The following is a 19,106-nucleotide window of genomic DNA, read 5'->3' as shown; positions in this document are numbered from 1 at the left end:
CATTATAGAATATATATTATAAATACAGCGAGCTTCATTCAATATTAGGAAATGTTAATTACAAAAACAATGGTGGAAAGAAAAAAAAAAGCTGTAATGTATTTTCTTTAGTCGCGTGAATGGCGAGGTAGGGGCGGGCGTTTCTACACTTTTAGCCAATAGCGTCGTCAGGAGGCCTTGGTTGACGTAAACCTCAACCAATGGTTGAAGCGGGCAGCTGGACGAGCGCGACTACTGTTTGTTTTTTTCTCTCAACGTGTTAGCAGAAAATTTGTGGATTTAACGGGATTTTTTTTTTCTTTTTTTGGTTAATAACGCAACCAAACCGAGCAAGGGGACAACCGCTGGTTTACCGAGTTGGAGTTTATAGGAAGATTTTCTTCACTGTGTGGTTTTCTTCTCACACCCAGGACCGGAAAAGAGCATTTTACCCCTCAAGACAGCTGGCTTGCGGCCCCCCCGCACCGATTTGCGCTTGAAGTTGAGTGGTGAGTGTTGGTGCGATAAAGGGGAAGCTACCTGTTTGCTTCATATCAAGAAATATAAAAAGAAAGCTAAACATGAAACAATATTAACCTTACGTGGTTAATTTTTTTTACGCTAAATTCTCACTAGGCTGGCACTTCCTGCCTTCATGAGCTTAGTCTAAAAAGGAGTGAGGGGGCTGTTGTGAAGGTGGTAAAAACAAACTTCCACAGTAGTAACAGTGGCCTAACTACAATGTAGGGCAGCCAAGTTTATGAACATATGCAGTTTTCAAATAATTCTCTTTTTAAATCACGCTAATTGACACAAAAGGCCTCATGTTGTCCATTATTAGAGTATTTTGAGCCGCATAAAATCAGTTAAAGCGTGTCTTCCCAGAGTGAAGCGCCAGAAGCGCGTTTCTCTCCGGAGCCACGCAGGCATTTGTCTCTGGGGTTAGTCAGGAGTACAGACAGAGGTGCTGTGTGACGGAGCTCGAGATGTTTGTGCACATGCTGCATTCAAGTGCTGCCCGATTTTTGATTGCCATCTATACTGTAGCTCTCAATGCTGACTAGCAAAATAGAACTAGCAGGTAGAATCTCAGTGTTGTGGTGCTTTTTTTTAATGTAGCTCCTCTATCATGTCACAAAGACTCACGTACCTCTGCAGCAACACCACCTTTCATGTTTAATGGAACTAATTCCATGTAGGGTTTATACATTTCCCTAACAAGTGTACTGTCTTTCCCAGGAGAAAACGCGAATCCCTTTTTGGGTTGTATCTGGAAGGGCATCCGGGGTTAAAACAATCAGTAGCTTCTTCTTTATGCTGTTTAACTTGATTAAATTACAGCAGATATTGTTAAAACTGTCTCCCCCAATCAGACTGTTAATGTTTAGATTTTTTTTAACGAGTGTAAACTGCATTTGCATATACAGTACTCATTACTTAAAGCTGTGTATCAGTTACTTGTAATCTCACACACTGTCAGTTACTTATCCCATTTATAGACTACTTTCAACTGCTCCCTATATCTCCTACTCTTCACACTTACATCAGGCTAATTTATTTTAAGTGGGTGCTTACAAATATAACATCTCCCACATTCCCTTTACTAAATTTAATCTGTTTTTATTTGATTAGATATTTTACTGCTGTCCACACTGTTAGCAGTTTGAGCCAAACTTTTGTTTCAGCCATTTATTCACTCTGAATTCCTGTTGTCCTCGTGTCTCTACTCCTTGGGCACTTTTCAGTTCAGTTCAGTTCATTTTTATTTCAAACATTTCAAACATGTGCCTTCACAATCATTACAAAATATCATTCCATTTAGTTTACCGCTTTTCTCACCTGTTCACCTCTCATTTAAATTGTTACTCCTTAAATGTATAATTTCGGGGAAGCTGACTTCATTTTTACATATATCCTCTGGCTGCTGCAAAGATCTTCCCAGTGGTGACACTTGTACCTTTTTTCACTGCTTCCTGACAAAATTTTATTAAACAAAAACGTGAATTGAATTTGTTGATAATAAAGGATTTAAATTGCTTTTACAGCATGCCTGTTAATGTCCTGTTCATTGGCAGGCTAAGTGGTTTATACATCAGGGCGATCGTGGCTCAAGAGTTGGGAGTTTGCCTTGTAATCGGAAGGTTGCCGGTTCGAGTCCTGGCTTGGACAGTCTCGGTCGTTGTGTCCTTGGGCAAGACACTTCACCCGTTGCCTACTGGTGGTGGTCAGAGGGCCCGGTGGCGCCAGTGTCCAGCAGCCTCTCCTCTGTCAGTGCTCCCCAGGGTGGCTGTGGCTACAATGTAGCTTGCCATCACCAGTGTGTGGATGACTGGATGTGTAAAGCGCTTTGGGGTCCTTAGGGATTAGTAAAGCGCTATACAAATACAGGCCATTTACCATTTTACTTTTATTTAAAAAAGCCACATGCATTTTTTATTTTATTTTTGGAACCATTTTTTAACTGTTGTCAGCTGCTGTCACTCAATTAGCATAACGAACAGCAGGCCAAAGAAGAAAAGATGCCAGAGCTTGTCGTGACACTGGCAGTTCACTCAGTACGATGTGCTGAAAACAAGTCGCCCTTCACATTTGCTTGTTTCATTCTCAGGATTGACAGCAGAGCAGAGAGGCTCCATGATTTACTGTGTATTTCAGACTGAATCCGAGCTGGATTCTGTTCAGTCTTGGCATTCATCCTCTAATCACACACACCATTAACCTCTGGGGGGAAAAGGAATGGAAACGCTGTGGTGGAATTTAACCAGATGTTGTAGCTGCTTGGATAGGCGGAGCAATCTGTTTTATTGCATTTCTGCAAATAGTTTTTTGGACGATAAACAAACACCAGTTTTTATGGTGGTGCTTTGTTTTTCTCTCCGCATCCCTGCTTACATTTGTTACTGGTTTTAAATGGAGATCAATGTGTGCTGAATGTCGCAGTTTGCTCACTGACGTCAGCACTCAGACCTCTAAAGTTTGGCTGAAGTCATTACCATGGTATTAAAAGATATATTTACTAGCATCATTATAGGTTTTGTTGAAAGCAGTCAGCTGTATTCATGTGTTATGGATTGGAGGGAACCAATGCAATTCCTTTTCTCTCTTTTTTTAACATAACTTATACAACTACAAAATCACAATTTTCAAGCTCATGTGCAACAGATTTATTGCATTTGCAGATTTATTATGTTGAAAAGTGAAAAGTGGAGCTGCATAAGAATTTAAACATAATCTTGTGATGATTAGTTGTTTTTCAAAGTGGAAAAAAAGTATTTATAGACCTTTAACTTAAGTAAGATTTATATTCCTATTTAAGAAGCTTAATAGTACACAGGCTGCACCTAAGCAAATTAACTCATGTCAAACGGCACCATTTAGAATCATATACATGAAATTATTGGGTTATAGTTATTGATTTGTTTATGTGTATATCTCTTTAATGTTAAAAGCTGTTGATTATTTTAATTAGATTTCTATTACTCAGTAGCTTGAGCTGTAATAATGCAAATCATTTTCAAAATAATAAGCAACTAAAGCTTCTAAATTAAATAGTATATGGGGTATGAAGTGCAATAATTGCACTCACAATATAGAGTGCATTGAAATACTTAAAGTACAAGTACATTAAAGCTGATTAAAGTAAATGAGCAAATGTACTCATTGTTACATTCCTACTGATCCTATCTGTGATCTCATCAAGTGGTAAAGAAGATTGTAAGATTAACAGTAGTCGACTCCAATAGCGTTGGTGGTGATGGGATTTACATTATTTACCCCGCCTCTGCTTTTATCTAATAGTTTGTCTGGTGTGAGGTACAAATTCCCACATTCCTGGCAGTAGATGAACGCCTCATCAGACCACATAACCGACCCAGCTTTCTAACGTTAGCGAGGTGGCTAACAGGATTTAGCTGACTGGAGCTACGTTGCATCGCAGCGCGGAGAAATCCCCACAGAAGACACGACGAGCTCGCAGTTTACTGACAGTAACTTTGTGTTACCCTACGCGTTGAGACACACAGCAGGAGCACAATGCCAGGTAACGGCGACCCGCGAACGGTTACACGTTAGAGCTTCGTCGTGTGTGCGTGTTTGCCGCTGCTGTTGTTCCCGGAGCTCAGCCTTGTTTTGTTGACCTGCTTCAGTGATGCTGCCATGCTGTAGCTGCGTGCTAGCTCATAGCGGAGCACACTTTGTTTGGCCTCTAGCATTCAAATAGAGACGGGGTTTGCCCCAGATGCGTGCTTTACCTGTTCTAGTAGCTTATTGTATATTTTCGTTTAATACGTGGTTCGCATTTAAGCCGTTTTAAGAAACCCACTTAATGACTTTAAAAGGAAAAAAAGAGCTTTTCTTCCACCCAGCCTCTACCCTTTGTTGTTGGTGGGGTAGCTTTCACCTTAGGCCCGTTCACTGACAGCGCAGCTGTGCGTTTCTGTCTGTTTGCAGCCGCTGGGAACTACCCACTTCGCATTACCTCGACTGAAACTACCAAATCCTTTAAACCAACTTCCCAGGTATGCCCGGACACCTGGTTTAGAGCCGTTAGCAGGCTGTAAGCCACCGCGGCACAGCTCCTGTTACACACACGGACTGTCAGGCTACACGGACCGCTATGAAGCGGGTTGTTTTTGCATATCAAAGTCTTCATTGTGCACAGTTGGAACTGGACATGGCTGTAGGAGCTCCCCCCGCATTTGTCTCCCCGCAGGTTGGATGTCTCTGCTTGACATTCAGAGTTTATTTTTACACTTGCAGGTACACAAAGTATCCATTACAAACGGAGTCAAGAGGACTATTAAGCCGACATTTGGACATTTGAAAGGTTTCAGTGGTTATTTAGTTGCAGTTCCAGGGATCTGAAGGTGAATTTGAACGGCTGTTTCAGCTTGATTTTAAACCACTTTGAAAAATGTAAAAATTAGTAACTAAACTTATACTTTTGCAGTTTGTTTTTCCATTTCGTTCCTTGCCTCAAGGGGGGAAAACTACTAAAAGTATTTTAAATATGTGGAACCAGTAGCTATTGCGTTAATAGAATTTCCCAAAGCCCTTCTTTCCTTAAAATATCCCAGTTTTACAGATCAGGACAAAAAAGAAAAAAATCAAATTCAGTAATAATCTTCTCCTTTTTTTTTTCTTCTTTTTTTGATGACATTTTCCCCCTCTGACACAGAACAAAATTTGCTTTGAAAATGTCAAATGGTCATTAATTTTGCATATTTCCACCCACTCAACACAAAGTACATACAGTTTTCAGACTTAAGTTCTCACTATCACAACAAACAAGCCAGCAAAATGGTTTTTGTTTTGTTGTTTTTAGCTCATAGAAGAGTCAACCCCCCTCCCTTAAAAAACAAAACAAACAACAACAACTTAGAAATATGACATTGAGTTTATCATCCAGTCCATAAACTTCTATTGCAGCTGATGATGATTGCTGTTCCAAGATAAAGCTGCTTGGATTCAGAAGTTGAACTCTGTCCCCTCAAACTTTCTGTACATTTGTTTTTGACCCCTCCCGTGTGGCCGGATTGCAGAACAGCATTTTACATTTCTACAGCTTACCCCTCACCCTCGTAGGCACAGGGGAAGCACTGATCTAGGCTTGCCTAACTAAATATTACATGGTAACCACCACATGGTTATGCAATGTGAACATGTTAAGTGCTATGTGCATCACATGCTGGCGAGGTCTTTGCACTCTTGTTAGTTATACTTCAGTGGGGGTGGGATGATGTCAGTGACTTGGCAACTTTTGGAAATTAATCTTAGAGGTGTTCTTACAAATTGAACTTTTTGGAAGTTTAGATCATGCATTCAGTATACTTTTATAACCATTTGGCGTTTAATCTGAGAAGCTGGAAACATAACTTTCGTTTGATTGTGTGGGGAAAAAATATCACCTGAGCTCTAACCTCATGGCTTTTACCTGCTTTTAGCTGTCTGCTTGCATACTCACACCCCTTCAGCGTCTCAACTGTTATTTTAAAGCTTTGGCTGATGGTAAGTCCGATTCATTACACAACACTTTATCGACTGCAGTAAAAGTGAATGTTAGCGCACAGGCTTCAAATGTTCTGCAACCTCTGTCTTGTAAATTTTTCCCTTTGTGTTTTTTTTGTTTTGTTTTGTTTTTTCTTCACCTTGTTCAAGTCCCTGCTCTGCATCGTTAGACGTCTTTATCGTCGCCCACGGTTGGGCAGAAACAGACACACCTCTTCTTCTTAGTCTACTGACCTACTTAGATTATGCTTGTTTGTGTGTGCTCTTCTGAGGAACAGCGTGTCCGTTCTGTCGCTGCGTTCGTCGAACGGCCGGCTGCTGCGGGTCACACTCTGCTTAAACATGTTTGTTTTGTTGTGCTGAGGGAGACGGGGACTGCAGGCGCGGGTGTCGCAGAAATATTATGGGCTGAATTTTGAAATGGGTGAAGTTTCTTTGAAGTCACAACACATTGCAATGAGTGAGTGAGTCTTCATCAGGATGACCTCCGGAGCTGTGAGCAGAGCTCGGTTGAGATCATCATTTTTCTATCCCCCCTCCCCCCGCTGCAAGGCTGCAGTTGAGTCATGACAAGTCTGTTGCATCTGGCTGGCACTCTGAGGATTATGTCATGATTGGGCATGTCTCATCATAGTGGCAATCCTGTGTGCGTAGAAGCAATCGCACAAATCTCATCAACTCACTGTCTTTTCTTAATAGATTATTGGATACTTGTGATCTCGCCACTGGCTTCAAGCTTAAACAGTGCTTATGACTGCAGAATATTAGGCTTAATTAATGAATTTAATCATCTGTTTTAAGTATCCCGTGTGAAAGAGGCTACACTCAGACACCCCTGTTGTTTTAGATGCCTGTTTTACAGCATAAAGGTGAAGCTGCACGTCTGAACCACAGACTACATACATTTTCACTGTTTAAGCAGGATTGACGAGCTCTGTGCTTTGACTGCACAAGTGCCATGCACAGATACAGATCTCTGTAGTAGCCAAGTAACATGGAAATAAAATACTAGAGAGAGTCCATTATGGACTAGAGAAAAACTCCCAATTCAGTGACTAGATTTAGCGGCGCTGAGGCCTGAAAGATAGTGTTTTGGGAAAATTGTCAAAGTGGTCACACCCATTAACCCCTATTTATTTTATTTATTTAAATGGTACAGTCTTTATGAAAGGACAGAGTATTAATAGAGTTGTTTTGGTGCCTGACTGTAAATATTGAGACATTGTGCTTTTAAAGCCATATTGTGCTTTTAAGTCTGTGAGACCCGTGTTCAGTTTTTTTCAAAAGAAAAATTAAACAATTAATTATTATTTTTTTGTGTTGTGTTGTGTCTTTCCACTCACTCCACTTGATTATAACTGATTTATTTATAACATTTTATATAAAAGAAAAACGAGAAGCACATTAATTCATAAATGTGATCTAACAAAGGTAAAGGGAAAAAATTAACCATGTTTGCTGTTCATATGTCTTGTAATTGGGATGAAGTAAACATCTGTTGAGTAATTTAACATAAAATTGTTTAGTGTTAATTTGGAAAGCCAAAACTCTAGCGGGTCCACCAGACCCATGAACACTGGCTGAGTAACAAAAATACGAACACCACACAAGGGTTAGAGCCATCCTTAAGTGGCCACTAGAGGAACTGCTGTTTTCGGCACATCTTCATTGGCTTCATTTTTAAGCCCCGGGTGTTGCCAATTGGTGTGGACACAAATTTAGCATTGTACTCAGTTGTTGTAATGAGAATTGTTTTATTCTGATAAAATTCAGGCCAGGTGTGGATGCCGTGTCCAGTCTCGAGCTTTAGATGGAAATTGCGTGGTTATCCAGGGGCTGCCCCTTTTTGAAGGAGAAGTAGGTATTTGGATGGAGGGGGGGAAAACCTGATGTGATGTCACAGTTTTTACTTTCACTTCCACAGTGCAGGTGGAAGTAATCATCTGCTAAAGATGTAGCTGGATGCTAGTACGTGTTCAGGGAATAGTTTTATTGCAGAGTATTGGTAAATTATTCTAACCCATTGGGATGTGATGATCGATAATAATAAAAAAAAAAAAGTATCTTTACTTATTGCCAAAGGTGTGTACTGAACACAGATGTTAGCTGTTGTCTTTCTAATGACTCTTAAAGCAGCAGCACGGCTGTATTTTTACATTGCAAGATGCGGCCCTGTTACATGTGATGACTCGCTGCGTTTGGCTTGATTGAATCATGCGTAGGCCTTTGCTGACTGCAGAAAAATAACCACACACACGTTTGCGCTTCTTCTCCGATCACGTCACTTGGGTTTGGCTTTGCCTTGTTTATATGGGACTTCCTTAGATACGCTGAGATAGCGGTTTATAAAGTCCTCTCTTCTGTGGATTTGATGGGACAATACTTGCACTGTTTATTTTTGTATTCATTATTTTCCATATTTGCTGTTTTTTAATGATAAAATTTAAGAAAAAAAGAAGTGTTAAGAGCAAAGTTGTGTACTGGTTCCATCCAGGTGGTGGGGGAAGGGGCTTATCTAATCATCCATCACTGTAACAGTGCGTTTATCTTTCTTTTTAGCCCACAAATGCAAGTCTGTTTTAGTTTTCCACAATTGTTGTGAACTGTTGTCACTGTTGCTACTTTGGTGTTGACTGGGTGTAAGGCTGGGGGTTAAATGATAGTTTAGTCTCATGTCATTACTGCGAAGTTAAAAAGACATGCATCAGCATCTCTGAGTAAGGATTACATGTTGGCACACAGCTGAGTACTCTGCTTCATGTCTCAGTGTTTATTTAACTCTTTTTTTTTTTTTTTTTTTTTTTTTAAAGTAACGTTGAGTTTCAAACTTTAGATGTAAACCCTATGTGGCTAGACGTTTTGGTGAACAGCTGTATTTAGTGGGGAAATAGGATTGACTTTAACATTTGGCTGTATTTTCTCTTTCATTGGTCTACACAAACCTGATTTAAAACTGGGTGTTTGTTTGGCTTGTGATAGTGCTGTATGTCTTACTGATGTCTCTCTGGACCCGTTGTGTGTGTGTGTGTGTGTGTGTGTGTGTGTGTTTCTGTGGCCTTTCACTGCAGCGCTGTAATTCACCCACCTGGAAAATAACTATTGATCAACGTCATAAAATGTCAAAGACTCTATTAAGTCTTCAGGCTCATTTGGGTGTTGCAGAAGAATGTTTTAGACATCACCGAGTAGGATTAGTCCAGGCAGGTGTTGCCTTTCAGTCTGTTTCCTACTCATAACCTGAGAGATGCAGAATTACTGTTCAATGGCTTTTTTTGTCTTTTCCTCCTTTATAAGCAGAGCGTCTTTAGTTACAGCTGGAAAACTGCTCCGACAATGCTGATTGAGATGCTGATGGTCAATTCGATTTGGAATCCCAGGCTTAAATAATGGAGCCTTGATTTTAAATATGATAATGTAAACTAACAAGAATGAGACCCAGCTGTGGGCTAGCGAACGGGAGTTGCGCAGCTTTGCTCTTCGGTTGTCTGATTGCGTGCATACTGTAGCAGGATGATCCAGACTGTTCGCTGACAGTCACACCTGTGCCTTCTTGTTTCACACAGAGCCAGCTGAGATGAGCGGTCCGGAGGTGGCTAAGACACCAGGAGGCGGAGCTCCAGAAAAGGAAGGGAAAGAGCCGGTTGCCAATGGCCATGCGGGAGAAAACAATGACGCCAACCCGTTTGCTGAATACATGTGGATGGAGAATGAGGAGGAGTATAACAGACAGGTACATGTGACAAAAATGGATACTTTAACTCCTGAAGGTCCAACTCACTCTTTTTTTTTTCTTCTTCTTTTCAGTCCATCCTGTTTTGTTGTTGTTGTTGTTGTTGTTGTTGTTGTTGTTGTTGTTGTTGTTGTTGTTTTTGTTTTTAAACCTCACCATCCTGCAATCCCTCCACTCTTAATTTGAAAGTTTGATTCTGCCCTGAGCTGCTGGTGAAGTTGCTGTTGAGATAACATAATGCTTTATTCACCCTCAGGATGAGAGGCTCACCTGAGAACAGGTGGATTTATTGCTCATTTATTTGTCAACAGTACTTGAAAACCAATGTTTTTGGATGATATGCTAATAAAAAGAGTTATTAAAGATTAATTTAATGGTTAATTCTTGGCAGACTCGTACCCCTCTCCCCTGCCACTAATGAACTCTGATGCCTATGCTGCATCAGATACAAGGTTTCTTACCGAGAGTTGAGCATTTTTGTCAGCTTGTGACTTAAGCGTGAATTTGTAACGTCTGAACGTTTCCACGCCTTCACTTATTGTTCCACTTTACTGCTTATCTTATTATTTATCATTTCCTTTCCTGTGTCATTGTCTTGCAGGTAGAGGAGGAGCTGTTGGAGCAGGAATTCTTGGAGCGCTGCTTCCAGGAGATGTTGGAGGAGGAGGACCAGGATTGGTTCATCCCTTCGCGCGACCTCAACAACCAGGGGGTGGGGCAGCTGCAGCAGCAGCTCAACGGCCTGTCGGTCAGCGATCACCACAACAACCTGGAGGAAGTGGCGGTGAGTCAGATGCGTCTGATTGCGCTGCGCTCACTTTGTCGGTTCTTGATAAAATGAGTAATTTTATTCTGTTTCCTTCTCTCTGCAGAGGAAGAGCATCTTGAATCCTGAAGCAAAGGAGTTTGTCCCGGGGAAGAAATACTAGGAGTCCCCCTCACCCCCATGGAGCCTCAGCACGCACGCACACACATGCATACACAAACACACTCAGACACATGCACCAGTCCTCTCATATTCTCAGAGACTCTGGCGGCCACGGCCGCACACACGCTGATCCTCACACGCAAGCATGCACACGCACACACTTGAAGTCAGTGGCGTGCTGCCAGGCCCGATTGGGGGGTGGGGGGTTTTCTTTTTTTTTTTTTTTCTTCAATCTTTTTATTTCCTGTTTGTTTCTTGTAAACTGAGGGACATTGGGGATGGGTGGGAGAGGGGGTGTAGTACCAGCTCTGCCCTTCTGTGGGCGCTAGCTCATCATTGCATTTCACACCACGCTGTTGATGTTTACAGAGCATGCAGATCTCAGCAAGTCCCTTGAAAAATAGGCAGCTACTTGGGAGTGATGCCAAGACAAAGTCTAAATTCCAAAAGTTTAGTCTTTTTTTTGTTTCAGTGTTAATTTGTGTCTAATTGGGTGAACAAAACAAACAAAAAACACATTTCCAGCAGGTTGAAGGTTACTATGTTGCTGAGGTCAGAAGGATGAACATTTCAGGGGACTGCAGCGGGCTTCTGCCGTTGCTCTGTAAAGCCATCACAGTAACCCGTTAGCGTTTGCTCCTACGATGTCCTGTGACATCACGGCTCATGTTTATCTAAACCATGGATGGTTATTTGTATCTGCAGCGGCTCTGTTCCAAACCACGTGCAAACCCCTCAGCCCTCTCTCCCTGCCGGTTGAATCGATCCGAACGCTCATGGATGGGTGGCATCATGGAGAAGAACTTGTTTTCCCAATTTGTGTTGACATCCATGCTTATTTTTCATCAAGTATCCCAATCATGAGTTAAATAAAGGAGTTGAATAAAATTGTCAAACATCAAACTTTTTTTTAAAAAATCTTTTAAAAACTCAGTCATCTTTTTGTGTGTGTGCACAGCTTTAGTTCACGGCTCAGTTTTTGTAAGGTGTTCATCCTTCTTACGGGGGCGGGGGGTACTTGGTCTGGAACGCAGCCACTGCCTCTTTCTGTCAGCTTGGTTTGTTTAGGATCAGATCAAGTGTCCATATCCAAATCTGGTTTTTCAAATAGCATCTCATCCTTCCCCTTATTTTTCCTTCACATTTTTTGTTTTTGAGGATGAGGCTCTCTACTGGGTATAGTAGCCTGTGGTGTCCATTTAGTCCTGTTGGTAGGAGGAAGCAAGTAGGGAGAGGTGATTGTATCGCCATGGGGATGGCAGTATGGAGGATGTGGCGGTCAGTATTTAATCCTTGCCGGTCTTGTCCTACCCTAGGAATCTGACTTTTTGTTTTGAGGAAGTTCTACTTTAAATCTTTGCGGTCTAGAGTTCAAAGTGTCTCTCCCTGATGCGAGTATAATATCCATTAAATCGTGAGCCAGTAGGAAAAAGTTACATGTGACAATACTCTTCAGGAAATCCAGATTCCTATCACCAGTAATCCTGAATTGTTTCTTTTTTTCTTTTCTTTCTCTGAATCTCAGCCATTTTGGCTTGAACGTGGACGTAGTATTGTCCCAGGAAAAGTAAGATCTCGTGTATTTTTGTGGTAAGCAGAGATTATTTACATTGTGTTTCAAAGTATCTGACAGGTAGTGCTTCTGTCCACTCATGCTGCTTTCCGAGGTTTCTGTGAGAGACGGTGAAGCGTGGGTTTAAAGGGGAACTTCCTCAGTGTTGGACCACAGATGTCAAATGACACCCTGGTGACGCCGTTAGGAATGTCCGCCAGGTGGATTGTACAACATGAAATCATTTTTGGTGATTTTCATTTTCTTTTCTTTTTTTTTTTGAGTTGTGTGATAGAAGCCGTTAAAAAAAAAAAAAAAAGAAAATAAATAAAAGTGTATGAATTTCAAGATAAACAAAAATGATGAAAAAAGTTGAATAAAGCAGCTAAAGACAAATGTTTTATTTGCTTTTCTTTTTCTTTCCCCCTTTTCTCTTAATCTGTACACACACGTGACTTTTCCTGTGATAATTCTGAACAGTCCAAGAAAATCATATCGAAAATGTTTCACAGCTGAGTTCATTGTAAAGGTTCTTATTTCAAAGGTTCAGGACGATATTCACTTTCTTTGTCTGTGAAGGTTCTCAGTCATCCAGGTCATCGTAGTCAAAGGAGCTTGCAAAGAAAAGCGTCTGGACTTCTTTAAGTTGCTTGAAGACGTTTCACCTCTCATCCGAGAAGCTTCTTCAGTTCTAAGGTCAAATGGTGGAGAGTCCCAGATATAAACCTAGTGGGAGTGACCCCCCACAGAGGGACAAAAGGACCCCCTAATGATCCTCTAATCGCCTGAGCCAAACTTTCTTTCAAGTCTGAGAGCGTGGAAGTTGGATCATAACACGGATCGATAAGTGAGGTCAACGTACGTGGCCAAGTTAATGGGAATGTGCCGATGAACTAAACACTCGAGAAGTCGGAGCTACAGGGAATACTGAATAAAATCAAGATTATTAAAGTTAGAATAACATTTCAGTGGGAATTCACAGATAGTTATCGCTTCAAATGTCCGCTTTGCTCTTACTGTGAACTTCCTCGGGACTGCTTCGTGTGAGCTATCGTCCAAGATATTTATGAGTATTCGTATTCATTCCCTCTGGAGCTTTGGATCATATCACGGGATCTTTTTCAGCGTGTGGTTTTCATTATATTTCTGTTTATAAGTCCAGCTGTAGATGGATACCGCTGAAAATGAGCAGCTCCCAAATGTGCAGCGGTTGCTTGGTCAGCCACTATTAGCTTTTAATTGCTTAAAAATGATCATCTATCTAGACTGACTGTTTGCTAACAAATGGCCAGTTTTTGGTTACATAAGCGCATCTACTAAAGCTGCGACTGCTTAAACAGCGACGCTCAACTCCAGAATATGTTTCACTGTCACTTACTCTCAGTCGTTTAAGCTTGTCTTTAATTTTTTGCACAAAGTACCTTGTCTAAGAATATATTTGTTTTGTTTTCGCATTCGAGGAGGCGGCGCACCATCAGTCTGTTTAGCATCAGCTTGATAAACGGTCATCTGATTGTTGCGTAAAGCTGTGCATGCCATTTGGCCTCACTGGAGAACCTGATCTGCTGCCCTTAAAGCAGACTGTCTGAGATCACCCGGAGATAACCTTTCACTTATAAACATGAGGACGTGGAGAATGCTTGATGCTGACCTTTGGTGGGCAAAACCATCTCAAGTCACTCTGAGCCCTGCAGGCGTTAGGTAGGTTTGCAACTAAAGAGCAGCACAGAACAGTGATATCCAAGTAAATAAAAAATATATAGATGCATAGGATGGTGCTACATTTCATCTTTGAATAAAGGGTTAATTCAACTGAAGTTCACAGTGTGGATCTGAAAGCAGACTGGAGGAGTGACATCAGGATTACGTCTGCAGAAAAAGAGATGAAGGATTGGTTTTTGGTGACTATCCTGAAAATGAGCTCATGACTGTGTCGGTGCTCATTTCCAAAGCGAAACAGGAACAAAAGGAAGACGATCGAAATGTTAACAGACTAGAGGAGCCTGAAATCCAGGAATGTGAACGGCAAAGACTGCAAATCCCTCGATTTGTGTGCTGATATGAAGGAGCAGAGATATATGACCCCTGAAGTCACCACACCCTCTACATACAGCACCCAGGTGGAACCAAGGTCATTGCACAGGGACACTACTGTGTGCAGCACTATGAGGATGGATCATAAGAATGAAAAAGAGCTTAATTGGACTGTGCAGCTAGTTTTGCACTTCACCTAACCTAACCTAACAAATCCTCCTCTCCAGACCACTTGAAGCCCCTCTGCTTTAATAAAGTGCGACCAGTGAAAGGAGCCATTTTCTTCACAACTGTCCATTTTTACACGCTCACACAGCAGAGATGGGAATCACTAGACACCCCACAATATTGCTACGATAATTTACTCATGAAATGATATTACTGTGATGCTGAGCAGCCTTCCAGCTCTACAGGTGGGCCACAGGTTTTCAGGTTTCTTTCAGTTGGGAATGGTTGCCTTAGGAACCCCAGGAGCTCCAATCAGAATCATTAAATCTTATTCATCTCAGCAGAGACACTGAAGTTAGCATGGGGAATGATGGTTCGAATTTTTGTGGCATTTGTTAACATTTATTTAACTTAAAAAAAACCCCAAAAACTAAGTAAATCATCCACCACAGCTGTGTGGACACGTAAGCCTCTGCCCAGCACGAGGATGCCAGCAAGTTCACAGCTCACCGTCTTCCTGCCAGCAGATGGTTTACTGCTACGTTGTGACTCAGCTTTTGTGACCTCGGCGAGATAACCGAGACTCACGCACAAAAGCCATGACCGCTATCTCCCTTTTCTGCGGAGGTGTTTGGACAAAGCAGCTCTACAACATTTCATACTAACATGCTGCACTTTAAGTCTAAATCAAAATACAAAAAATACATTTTTTTCTGAATGATCTGTATTGAGTCAAGATTCAGACTGTAGACCAGTGACAAGGTGGGCGATCAGAGAAGGCATCCTGCTGAGTCTAGGTGGAAATACACAAGATAAAGGGACAGACATGAGAACATAAACAGAATAAGCACAGGGCAAAAGCCTGCAAGTGTCAGGCTACTCACACAGAGCTTCCTTTGGCCACTCTGTATCTTAGGGCCATAGTTGAACTGGTACTCTTGTTTGCGGCAGCTTCCTCCTAGTCTCTGTGCAGTAAGTTGCTGGCTGTACGTGGGCCTGAGGCAGGGCGCTGCTCTGACAGATGGTTTTCAGCTCAAAGCACTCAGGTCCCCTTGCACAGCTGGGAGTAAGAAGAAAGGGGAGAAAGTGTCTGAAAATAGCACAGAGAGCGTGAGAGGACACGATGAAAAGGTGGAATTTGTGTCTGTGCCTCACCGGCTGCCCTGACCTAAAGAGTTCTGGAGGGAGGAGGCGCTCAAACCCCACAAGAAGGCACTCTTATCCCAGTGCTGGTCATCTAAATGGGAAGTTTCAAAGCACATTCATTCAAATACAGCTTCCTCTGCAATTTAGAGACTATATTTCACACCATGACTCAACAACAGTAACAACAATGTACTTCGATTTTGTCTTATTGTCTGCATATATATCGTTTACCAGTCTAACTATAATAGCATATATGTAAATCTCTGGTTTTAGACTGGTTTAAAATACTATTTTAAACAGGTTTTTTTTTACCCTTGGGTGTGCATGGTGTCATATAGCCCTGATTTGGTCGTCTCAGCCAAATGACCTGTTTGGGAGGGGCAGCCAATTAGAAGAAAGCTGGCTAAAAGCGAGGGTGAAGGGAGATAAACCTTCCTGTTTCACACAGTAGATGAACTGAGAGGTTACATCAAGTCCATCGTAGCATAAAGAATGATCATTAGTAGTGGTGATGGAAAATAACCTAGTAGGCTAATTTTTTTTTTTTAATTGAATTTTGCTTGTACACTTAAGCCCACAAACTAAGTGGGTTATACTCACAAGCTTTCCTAAAAGCATCTAGCCCATGGTCCATATTAAATGACTTAAATATAAGGCACGGGAGCCTGAATCGGGCCAGCAAATACTCCAGTTCGGCCCACTGGATGGCTTTGGAAAATGTAGAGGAGAACATAAGTTTTGGACTTTTAACTGTATTTTCATGCATTTTAGAGCTTTTGCTACAGATACAGTAATAGATTTCTGTAATTTTGCACATTTAATAGTTACAATTTGAGCCTAAAAAGTCGTGGTTACAAATTTCTCTCATTTGCTACACAAGAAATTCTTTATCACTTCAAAAAACGGGGGCATGAAGTTGAAATTGCACTTCTTTACTTATATCGAAACCTCAGAGATTAAATGTGTAGTTAAGCTTCTGTACACTGACACAAAGCGCAGTTTGACTGGCCTGGCACACATAAGATCAAGGTGAGTTTCACATCCCTGATTTATGGTCATAAAAATCTGTTCTACCTTTGTTTGTGTCAACAGCAGAGCAGCCTTGAGGAGGGCTGAGCAGGTGCTGCAGTCCACTTTCTCTCAGTAGATTTCTTAGAAAATCATTACAGCTGGACGGCCCATCGGTGGAAGACAGCACAACCACACCTGAATGTGCACAAACAGCGAAAAGTGGGTTTCACTACATTCAGCCACGGATTCGGCTGCAGTTTGAAAACTCTACGAAACACGAACACGAGTGCTATTTTAGAAACCAGAACAACAAAGGCTTTGGTTTGACGGGTTTGTTACCTGGAGCTCAAGAACACAAACACCACACGAATCAAATCAAACAACAACAAAAAAGAAGCAATCTAACCTCCCTTGTAGACAATCTCAGTCTTGGTATCGTTTGCCTCCTGCTGCTGCAACATGTTTGTGTCAACAGAAGAAAGCTGAGTGTCTCTACACCTGCCGGCTACATGTTGAGTATGCATGCCTGCTTCAGAGAGAAACACACAAACAGTCCTTACCTTTTCCACCACATCCATCACAAAACACCGCGCTGCTGACTTTCATCCTCTTGACCAAGGAAGAGCTCTGTCCCCCTGGCAACTCCTGCATCCAGTGTACCGCCAGGGCGGAGCCAACGCCCTGATTTGCCACGGAAACGGAAGGTGTGAGGATGCCAAATGAAGACATGAAGGCAGAAGAAGGAGGAGGCTGGGGGACAAAGCACAGCATGTGAGGGCCTGTGGTGGTGCTACTGCTAATGGAAGGAGTTTTAAAACCAACAGCCGGCCCACGTGGCTTCAAGGTTATTCTTTCAAAACAAAAAACAAAATAAAATGGACCTGTCGTGTCTTCATACGTGCACAAATTCATCCAACCTGTAATAAAGGAGCTCGCTCACCTCATCTCTGGAGTTCAGATGTGGGTAGCGCTCCCTGACGGGTCCATAGTCCTTCTTGTAAGTGGTGAGAAATCTCCCTGCACTGTTGAAACCATGAGTCTGGTCAGGGGAAAAAAAACAAAACAAAACACAAACGGGCATTTTGGGGGGTTTAAAAAGGAGTTTAGCTTGTTGTGATAGTCAGTCTGAGTGTATAATGTGAACAAACCTGACATCCTGACAGAAACAAGAGCTTGTTCAGCCACAGTATGCACGCTTCATATTTACTTACATCACCATGATGTCCTGAACTTGATGTGGTATTTTTATAGTATTGCACTGATAACCACTGATGCACTAATGTAGGTAGATGCTGATTTTTATCGTTTGTTTTAAATCATAACTCTGGATGCAACACTCCAAATTCGCCAAAAGATAAAGATAATAATTGTAGTTGTGCTTATATATCTCATAGACCTTATGCCAGCTTGTTTTGTTTTCACAGCTTGTTTGTGCTGCCCCCTGGTGGCCAAATAACAGGACTGCAAGTGAGGATTTCAATACGCGTTTCTCAATGTTATGAATTAAAAAACAAGGACAAAGCCTTGGTGGGGTCTTGCCACATTATTTAAAAGAAAAATAACAATTTGTTTGTCTGTTGTTTCCCACTGTTAGGTTAGACAATTAAGATCGGATCTTATTTCAAATTGAAATAAAAGTTTTAGTTTAATTCTCCTTTTCTGTTGGACTTTTTAAACCTGTGAATTTCAGTTGAACAACAACATGTTGCTGCTGCACTCCAACTCCCCATCAAGCTACATATTTACCTTCCGGTGCTCCGATGTAAGCATGCTTGATGGTTTTTTTGGTTCCTCCTCGAGTAATCTTAGTGCTTCATCGCTGTATTAAAGCCAAACTGAAGACTAGAGACTGTCCAGCGTGTCTCTGAGTGAAAGCCAAATGTTTTTAATTGAATTTGTTTATTCCACTGAATTCTACTGTGGAATTACAGCCAATTGGTACAAACAGCTCCCTGCTTCAGGGGCTCAAATGTGAATGTATGTGACTGTAAGAAATGATTTTTTTTAATACTTATTGTCATGTTTTAGGTACTTTTTTTTTTTTTTTTTTTACTTTTCTTCTTCTATTGCTACATATTTGTCCTCAGGAGTTGAAATGCAGTTGGAGCTGGTTAAGGTGATCAAATCTACGGCTCCCTAAAAAGTGGAATGCTCCACCTTTATATTAAAAAATCTTCTAGGTTGCTGTTTTGCATCTGCACTGTCACAAAAAATGTTTGTTATTTGTTGGCCTGTTCCACTTTCATTGTGGTAGTTTCAGTTTTGGGTTTATAGTAACAGTTTCAAATTACACACTGGCATCGAAGTGCAGAGTGCAGAGGCCTCTCTGCGGAGCTTGCATGGTCTCCCAGTGTCTGCATGGGTTCTCTTGGGTAGTCAGATTCTCTTCCAAAGACACCGTTGGGCTGTTGGTTGATGCTAGATTGGCTGTAGGTGAGAATGTGAGTGTGGCTGTTTGCCTCTAAGTGTGACCCGCCTCAGTGTTCTAAATGTGACACTAAACTAGATGAAATTTAGGTAAACACGATGAAGGAAAGCCCACATCAATCAGT

General features: G+C 41.6%; 2 protein-coding genes across 4 annotated transcripts; one reads left to right on the top strand and one right to left on the bottom strand.

Annotated features, from left to right (window-relative positions):
• The first annotated feature begins 245 nt into the window (after positions 1 to 245).
• On the top strand, positions 246 to 11,546 carry paip2b (poly(A) binding protein interacting protein 2B). 2 transcript variants are annotated; one of them, XM_026161683.1, is made up of 4 exons: positions 246 to 488; positions 9,549 to 9,715; positions 10,317 to 10,499; positions 10,588 to 11,546. In XM_026161683.1, exons 2-4 carry the CDS (start codon positions 9,560 to 9,562, stop codon positions 10,642 to 10,644), a joined length of 396 nt encoding a protein of 131 aa, XP_026017468.1. In that variant the 5' UTR covers positions 246 to 488; positions 9,549 to 9,559; the 3' UTR covers positions 10,645 to 11,546. The 2 variants fall into 2 exon arrangements, with proteins under 2 accessions (XP_026017468.1, XP_026017467.1); XM_026161682.1 differs by lacking the exon at positions 246 to 488 and adding an exon at positions 3,810 to 4,018.
• Positions 11,547 to 12,945: 1,399 nt separating this feature from the next.
• On the bottom strand, positions 12,946 to 18,448 carry LOC113012158 (uncharacterized). Of its 2 annotated transcripts, XM_026152188.1 has the most exons (7): positions 18,301 to 18,448; positions 17,495 to 17,593; positions 17,115 to 17,304; positions 16,618 to 16,749; positions 15,553 to 15,634; positions 15,282 to 15,457; positions 12,946 to 15,190 (listed from the first exon to the last, which is right to left on the bottom strand). In XM_026152188.1, exons 1-6 carry the CDS (start codon positions 18,322 to 18,324, stop codon positions 15,310 to 15,312), a joined length of 675 nt encoding a protein of 224 aa, XP_026007973.1. In that variant the 5' UTR covers positions 18,325 to 18,448; the 3' UTR covers positions 12,946 to 15,190; positions 15,282 to 15,309. The 2 variants fall into 2 exon arrangements, with proteins under 2 accessions (XP_026007973.1, XP_026007980.1); XM_026152195.1 differs by lacking the exon at positions 12,946 to 15,190 and having other exon boundaries at positions 15,355 to 15,457; positions 15,566 to 15,634.
• Positions 18,449 to 19,106: the final 658 nt, after the last annotated feature.

The sequence above is a fragment of the Astatotilapia calliptera genome, chromosome 3 (genome assembly GCF_900246225.1).
Source record: "Astatotilapia calliptera chromosome 3, fAstCal1.2, whole genome shotgun sequence".
Taxonomy (NCBI): domain Eukaryota; kingdom Metazoa; phylum Chordata; class Actinopteri; order Cichliformes; family Cichlidae; genus Astatotilapia; species Astatotilapia calliptera.
The sequence above is the reverse complement of the archived record's forward strand: the minus strand, read 5'-3'. Positions and strand labels throughout refer to the sequence as shown.

Excerpts from the sequence above, each read along its gene's own strand:
- paip2b (XM_026161682.1), top strand. Across the intron at positions 9,716-10,316 it reads AGGAGGAGTATAACAGACAG|GTAGAGGAGGAGCTGTTGGA; the intron begins GTACATGTGACA and ends ATTGTCTTGCAG. Across the intron at positions 10,500-10,587 it reads ACAACCTGGAGGAAGTGGCG|AGGAAGAGCATCTTGAATCC; the intron begins GTGAGTCAGATG and ends TTCTCTCTGCAG.
- LOC113012158 (XM_026152188.1), bottom strand. The coding sequence starts at position 18,324 with ATGCTTACATCGGAGCACCGGAAG. Across the intron at positions 17,305-17,494 it reads ATCTGAACTCCAGAGATGAG|CCTCCTCCTTCTTCTGCCTT; the intron begins GTGAGCGAGCTC and ends TTTGTCCCCCAG. Across the intron at positions 15,635-16,617 it reads TGCTGTTGACACAAACAAAG|ATGACCAGCACTGGGATAAG; the intron begins GTAGAACAGATT and ends CTTCCCATTTAG.